This window comes from Juglans microcarpa x Juglans regia, chromosome 1S (genome assembly GCF_004785595.1).
Source record: "Juglans microcarpa x Juglans regia isolate MS1-56 chromosome 1S, Jm3101_v1.0, whole genome shotgun sequence".
Lineage (NCBI taxonomy): Eukaryota > Viridiplantae > Streptophyta > Magnoliopsida > Fagales > Juglandaceae > Juglans > Juglans microcarpa x Juglans regia.
The window spans coordinates 7,519,283-7,527,121 of NC_054595.1; the positions used below are offsets into that span (position 1 = coordinate 7,519,283).

Genomic DNA, 7,839 nt, shown 5'->3' on the forward strand with positions numbered 1-7,839 from the left:
CCACCATCTTTGTGCGAGCTCTAAGGTATTCATTAATATAATCAATTTGTTTAATCTAAATACATTTTTTGTTTAGTGAGATTGGAAACAAAACAGCTTGCATGACATAATCAAAAGGGATGGCAAGTTCCACTTCTATGGTAACAAGAATCAGCACTTATATTTGCTGATGCAATTGCCATGCACGTTGTCATCATAAATTTTAAATAGGTACTAGAGACAGTTGATAGAACGCGCGATATGTTTATTTATCAAACACTTGTCCACGTGTATAAATTGGTATTGTATCCCAAGATTGCTCCGAAGTTTAACTTCTAGCTAGTACCTAAGTATATATATCTACCAAGCGTGCTACAAATAAAAATTAAAATAAATCAAAATCAAAGGTATTTATCCCAATACCTCGCAATCCAACGAAAAAAGGGAGGAAAAAGAAAAAGAGAAAGAGAAAGAGAAAAAAAAAGAAAAGAAAAGAAAAGAAAACATCAGCATCTTTCACATAACTATCCCTTTAAATTGTTTCCAAAAGAGTGGGAACATTGTATTTAATGATGTAGGAATCTTGTCTAAACCAACGCCTAACAAAGCTGGGTCCGATCTACATAACAGAAGTTAATGCCATCTTGTTTTGATAAGCAATAGCGTATTCCAATGGCCACAAGTTGTCAATCAGATGATCATGCAGTACTTGAACAATGACGATGGATCAGTACGTCGATCGAGTAGCTATATAGCTAGAAGCTTGTTAATGATCCCCAAGAGTTTAGAAACAAATATATATGCCAACCAAAAATTGAAACAAAACCATACATTTAAAATACTAGAAGCTAGGGATCAAACATTGATCCACCCATCTAAAAATTTTAAAATTATGGAAGAAATCGACCAAAAACAAGAGCTTAAACTGCAAATATATATATATATATATATATATATATATAAAACATATATATATTTGTTAAGTTCTGGATCAGGAAATATTATTTGTTGTTGCTATTTATTTTTCACTGTAAATCTATATATCATCATTAATATAAGATCTTGTGGAAAATAAATAGTTTAATTTGTTGTAATCATGATAGGTTTGAAATGTCGAAATCTCTCATCTTTATACACACATATATATATATATATATATTTATATATGAATAATGCTAGCTAATTTGTCCTCTTATTTTACTCTCGCATTTTGACTGCTTATATATTTAATTTTTTTTATTTATTAATTAAGGAAGTGACTATTAGAGTATTAATTTTTTTTTTTAAATATTTATAAATCCAAAATAAGTCATGAGAAAAAAGGATGAACATGAAAGAGATATAGATTAAAGATGTTTTTCAGCTCACAATCATCTATATAATTTTCAATATTCTTATTTTATTATCTGTTCATATATATATATATATATATATATATATATATTCTTAGGAGCATGCATGCGAACTACTGGAAAGTTTCTGTACGAAAAGAGGCCTGCAGTACTGTAATACTGATTGATTGATCTTCAAAGGCTCTGGAAATTTTTGTGTAGGTGGTTTTTGGCCACGATAGATCGATGCAGATCCCTCATAATGGCACTTCTTGGACAGATGGTACGTGCTGCAAAAGATGCTGCTCGATCTAATGGAGCCTACATGATGGATTCTCTTTTAGATTATTTTTTATAATTCTTATTTTATTTTAAAATTTTCATCTTTTATAAAATGTTAATAAATAGTTTTTTTTTTTTTCCTTTTTATTCAAGAGATTAGGGTTACACGAGAGATACATTATTAACATATATAAGTCGTACGTATAATTACTAATATCTCCATGAATATTAATAGTGAAACTAAAAAGAAAAAGTAATAAAAATAAAATACGACATTAAGTAAAAACATACAGTACCCAATTGAGAGCTGGCAGACCATGCAAGGACAACCTTATTATTTTCAAAAAGCTGAATAAAAGGGAAACACGTTTCTGATTAATCAACCCAGCAAGCACTAACTTTTTTTGGACCTTAATATATATGATAAGAACATTAACTAGTGATATAAGTGTGTTCTGCGCCTAGGGCGTAATTTAGCAGTCAAAGGATTGGCCATCTCACAAGAGAGCCTCAATACTTCAGACAAGTCAACCCCAGTCGTTTGATCAGATGGTAGCCATTCATAATCGTGTAAAAGTGAGGCCACCCAAAAGCTGACCGTGGTCAAGCCTAAGGTCTTTCCCGGGCACGATCGCTTACCCGATCCAAATGGTGCAAGCCTAAGATCTGAGCCGAGCACTGAAAAGTCCACTAAACCCTCCACCTTATTGCTCACAAATCTCTCGGGCATAAATTCAAATGGATCTTCCCAAACATATGGGTCACGTGCGATGGCCCACATGTTAACCATAGCCATGGTCCCTTTCGGCACGTGATACCCATCAATCATTGTGTCATTGATAGCCAAGCGGGCCCATGATAGAAGTGGGCCAGGTGGGTGTAGCCTTAGCACTTCCTTCACAACAGCCATCAGATACACCAAAGCCGCCACATCCGCCTCGGCAACATCTCTTGATCTTCCTACAACGTTATCGAGCTCCTCTTGGACCTTTGATTGAACATCGGGATGAAGCACCATCCTCGCAAGTATCCACTCCATTAGAACTGCCACAGTGTCTGTCCCTCTGAAAATCATTTCCTACACCGAAAGCAAACAGTACGGAGAACAACGTTTATATTGTGTTTAGATAGTTAGATATTATTAGATATTCTATAAATAATAATAAAAAAATAATTATAGATTATTAAATAATAATAATAATGAGGTATTTTCAAAATATCTTAGGAGAACCGAGTATCACGACAACAACATTTAAGGCCTCGTTTGTTTTTAAGAAACATTTCATCTCATCTCACTTTATTTCACTTTATCATTACAAATTTCTCAAATCTCCATATAAAATAAAATAAACAATTCAACTTTTTCAAATCTCAAAATAAAAATAATATTAAAAAATATATTATAACAATCTTTTATTCAACTTTTTAATTTTAATCTCATCTCATCTCATCTCATATCTGAAAACAAACGAGCTTTTAGTTATGCATCTTACGGTACTTCTTCAATATAGAATGTGTTTATGGTTTATCTTCAAATTTAGATGTATATTTATATTATGGAGTAATGCTAGATACAAGTTTCAAATAGATAAGTTTTATACAAGCCTTTTATAAAATAATAGGTCTTATTAATAAATAATAATTTTTTTTTATATTTTTTTAAAGTAGGGTCTACTTTTTTACAAAGGTTTGTATGGAGCTTGTTTATTTAAAACTTATACAAATTATTTCTCTTATGTGTGCGTGTGTAATATTCAGGATTGAGCTTTCGTTTTATGTTTGTTGTCATGCATATAAGGGGGATGCATCGTATTTTGATCATAATTTCAACCCAACGTAGAAACAAAAAATAAAAAAAATCAATAACTAAATTCAACGCATAACGAACTGAAAATATATGTATATTTGAGAGACAAGAAGAATGCACTCACCCATAGGACGGCGATCATGTCGGTGTCCGATAGCTTTTCGGGGCCTCGCAGAGAGAGCAAAACGTCAATAAAATCCCTGTACTTGTTTTCACCGTTTTGATCATCCAGGTGTTGGGCGATGATTCCGCCGACAAACCGGTTGACTTTTGGAACGAGTTTTGAGCATCTGAACCGGATTTTTTGCGCATCAAAATCAGATAGCCATGGCAGGTGGTCGGACCAGTTCAGCAAACCCAACAGCTCATACCCTTCACCCACCATCCTCTGCAACTCCTCCACTTCGCTGTTCGATGAATCCAATCTGTATTTGCTTCCGAACACCGAGCACATCATGTTGTTCAGCGAAGCACGTTTGAAAATCTCACGCGCGCGGAAGCTTTTCCCATGCTGATCTCCAAACATTGCCACCATCTGAGCAGCGATTTCGCACCTCTGAGCCTCGGAAGCTTTGATCTGTTTCGGGGAGAAAAGGTGGGTGTTGGCGATTCTCCGAAGTGTTCGCCAATATGCCCCATAAGGAGCGAACCCGATTGCCCTGTTGAACATCAAGCTGTAGGCGGACTCCTTGACGGGACGGTCAGAAAACACCGAGCTGTGCAGGATTTCTTTGGCCACGTCGGGATTACACGTGACGATAACTCGAGTTTCGCCGAGGCTAAACGCCATGAGCCGCTTGGCGCCGCATGCCTTGGCAGCGGCGGCAATCCGGTGGTGAGCGAGGGAGGCCATGAGCTGCATGCTGCCAACCAGAGGCAACCCTCTCGGACCTGGGATTTTCTTCTTGGCTAGAGCAGAGGATTCCCCATTTCTCCAACTGTGCCTGCCCCAAGCATGGCCACCAGGGTGAGCCCAGAAAACAAGGGTCATGGCTAGCCAAGCCAGCACACCCATAACTAAAATTGGCCATGCAATGCTTGTTTCTGTAAGGGCTTGGCATTCGGAGATGAAAGCAAAAAGCCAGAGGCTCTCCACTTCCTTATCCATTGTCGGGGGCTTAAGATTGATAGCACAAAGACGAGCAAAAATTTAGAGAAGCACCCAGAAAGGGGAGACTAGCTTTTGCTTTTTTTTTTTTGTGCAGACACAGTTGGGCTCGGTTTCTATATATAGAGGAAGCTTGAACAGTGGCGTGATAAATAAAATAATAATAATAATAATAATAATAATAATTGTTAAACTAGGAAGTAGAACAGCAATGACACTACATATACGAATTTAGGACATCACTTTTTATTATTTTATTATTATTATTTTTTATTATTATTTACTACTATTTAATATTCTGTTATTATTTTTTTTATTATTTTATTATTATTCACAAAATACCTTATTACCCAAATGAAACCTTAGTTTGTGTTTATTTTTTTTCTTTTTTAAATCTCCATCAATTCAAGGCAAATTGTCGAAAAAATGAGCTATGCTACGGATAGCTGTCTATAGCACACCTGAGCTGGCATAATTTATTTATTTATTTATTTTTCTTTCTCTAAATGCAGATTATTTCTCTCTCTCTCATCAGCTCTTTCTCTCGTCTACGACTCTCTCTCATCAAGCTCTCTCACTCATCACATCTCTCTCTCACTCTTCGGGTCTCTCCCTCTCCTCAGTTCGATCTTTCTCTCATCAACTCGGTCTCTCACTCATCAGCTCTCACTCACAATCCGATAATATTTTGAATTCAGGATGTTTGAAATGATTGTTTTGGCTCATGCCAAATAAAGTGTGATTTAGCTGATACTAAATAGTGACTGATGTAAAGAATTTTTTCGAAAAAATAAGGTTGGACGACATTGCAAGTGTAGAGCCGCACGCAACAGTTACCTGGGATTTGTAGGCGTACAGGTCGACGTTCACAGTGTCGGGGAACAAAAGACCCACCCGCACGAATACCGTGCGCATATATACCCAACGTCATATGTACCTCTACCAAGCCCTAATTAATTAGTTGCTTCAATAATGGTTTTGTATTTTAATAACGCTATTCGACTTCCTTGTGCGCCAAATGATTTGGAACTAAGGCTCTTAAACTTAATTACCAATTGTATATATTAATCTCGATATATTATGAATTTATTTGGAGAAAATTATATTTAAATTAGCTCTATGCCATTACCGTAACTGATTTATAAAAGGATGAAACAGTTGATCTTTCGACGTGTTAGTGTATATTTATAATATTCTATTTCTAAATTTCATAGCACCTAATATTCGTAGAATCTTACGGTAATAATCTCGACTTGCCGTAACTACTCTACGTATATAGATATAGTATCTTTAATATGTTCGGATTGTGTTTCCTCAATTTTCACAAGTCTTATATTCAACTAGATATCACAAACGTCTGACCAGATCAAATCCACGGATACATTAGTCTTAACTCAGAAATGAAATGAGATGAGATAAGAAATATGTGAATAGTATTAATGAAATGGTTTGAATTAAAATGTTTTATTGAGTTTTGAGAAATGAGAGAAAAAAACTTGAATAAAAATATTACAAATTTTAAATATTTTTATAACATAATTTTTTAATATTATTTTTATTTTAGAATTTAAAAATATTTGAATTATTTTTTATATTTTGTTTGAAATTTTGAAAAAATTGTAATGATTAGGTAATGATTATATGAAAGAAATATTTATATTTGAGTAATATTTAGATGATGAGACGAGATGGCAGGATGATCTCAACATCGAAACGAGATTATTCATATGTCCGGGATTACGTGAGAAAAAAGAACAAACGATATCAGAAACATCATCCAATATAAAGGGCAGAAAATATGGGACTTTTTGTTAAATTGAGTAGATTGTGGCACCATGTCTCAGGTAATGATATATAAGTAAAAAGAAGTATATATCGAAGTCTTTTAAATTCTACCTTAAATGGTGGAGCAGTAGGCATTGCAAGATTCTTTTTCTCGGTTTGTCAACACTTCAGTTCCCTTGTATAGTTTGATCCGTAAGCTTGGGAATGACAAAGCTACTATACTTTGGATTTTTTTTTACTAGAGGATACAACTGTATGCATGATGACTCGCTACAATTTCAGCTTGAAACTAAGGTTCATAAAAGGAATCAGGAAAAAGCGTTAGTCAATTACTGGTTTTATTCTCAAGTTATCAACCTTTGCAAACAAATGTACAGGCAATTGTTTGTTTTTGGAAACTTTTTTACACTGATTGGGATAACCAAAGCCATGTAGCATGTGCTTGTACACAAATAACACCGGGAGATTTTGTTAAATAGAAATCATTCATTAATAATTAATCATCGTACAAATATTAGGCGAGCTAAGTCACTAAAAGAAAACTGATTATATGTGACCAGTTATTTTCTACTAAAATAACTATTTCCTGTCAAAATGAGTTTATTCTCGCCATAACTCGTTACAAATGCTCATTTTTCTTATAGTGATATTCCCGCCTCTTGGTTGATGACAAAGTCAATGTCTTCTCAATTGCCTTGTCATATCTCCCAAAGATAGTCATTGTAGTTGCCTAATGCTTATTACCCACAACACTCTATTTCGGGTAGGGCTGCTACACGCGTAGGTATCAGGCCCCATCCCAAGCAAGGAGGTAGGAATTTCGGCCCTGCTCAGCCCCTACCCTCCCCATTACAAATCATTTTTTCCCGTCCTATATACGAGAGGATAAGCAATAGGTTGAATCTCTTGGAAAAGCTAGAACATAAGATTAATGAAAAAAATGAATCCATAACCAAAATCAACAAAACTTATACCAAAGAGAAATACTGAGATGGAAATTGACAAAATCAACAAACCTAAAACTTCTGAACCATCGACTTCTTCATATTTAGGTTCTCCTTTTGTTCCTGAAACGTATTCAACCTTGTTTCTAGTTTTTGTTGTTCACACTCGAAGTCTTCCTTTTTGGCCTAAACTCCTGTCCCGTAGATCTACCACCGATAGCTTCCAAGAACGTTTCCCGTTGCGTCGAATCCCATAAAGGGTTTAACTCTTCCTCTCGTAGCGCGCTTTCCACCTACAACGGGTATGGACAGTCCTCTAATGTCGACCCCACAACCCTTAATACACTACGCAATATGTTCGGAGCCCTAGATTTTGTCGTCTTGGAGGTCTCAGAACCTAGTCGCCGGGTTGTTGACTCTAAGGGCAACACTGAGAAAGTTGCTCTGTATTTGCCAATAGGGTTGCACAGCTCATCGCTCATCCTCTTGCGCTCTTCGTCCTCAAGTCGTTCCCCACTAGCATTTTGTGACTCCCCCTCCATCCGATTAGTTCGACTCGGTTCAGCGCCTTCTCCAAACTCGACATTCCTCTATTTTAGTGTC

General features: G+C 35.7%; 1 protein-coding gene across 1 annotated transcript; it reads right to left on the reverse strand.

The window, feature by feature from the left end:
- Positions 1–1,391: 1,391 nt before the first annotated feature.
- LOC121247648 (cytochrome P450 78A3-like) lies at positions 1,392–4,608 on the reverse strand. The gene is made up of 3 exons (XM_041146046.1): positions 3,524–4,608; positions 2,007–2,670; positions 1,392–1,423 (listed from the first exon to the last, which is right to left on the reverse strand). Exons 1-2 carry the CDS (start codon positions 4,505–4,507, stop codon positions 2,029–2,031), a joined length of 1,626 nt encoding a protein of 541 aa, XP_041001980.1. The 5' UTR covers positions 4,508–4,608; the 3' UTR covers positions 1,392–1,423; positions 2,007–2,028.
- Between the last annotated feature and the right edge of the window lie 3,231 nt (positions 4,609–7,839).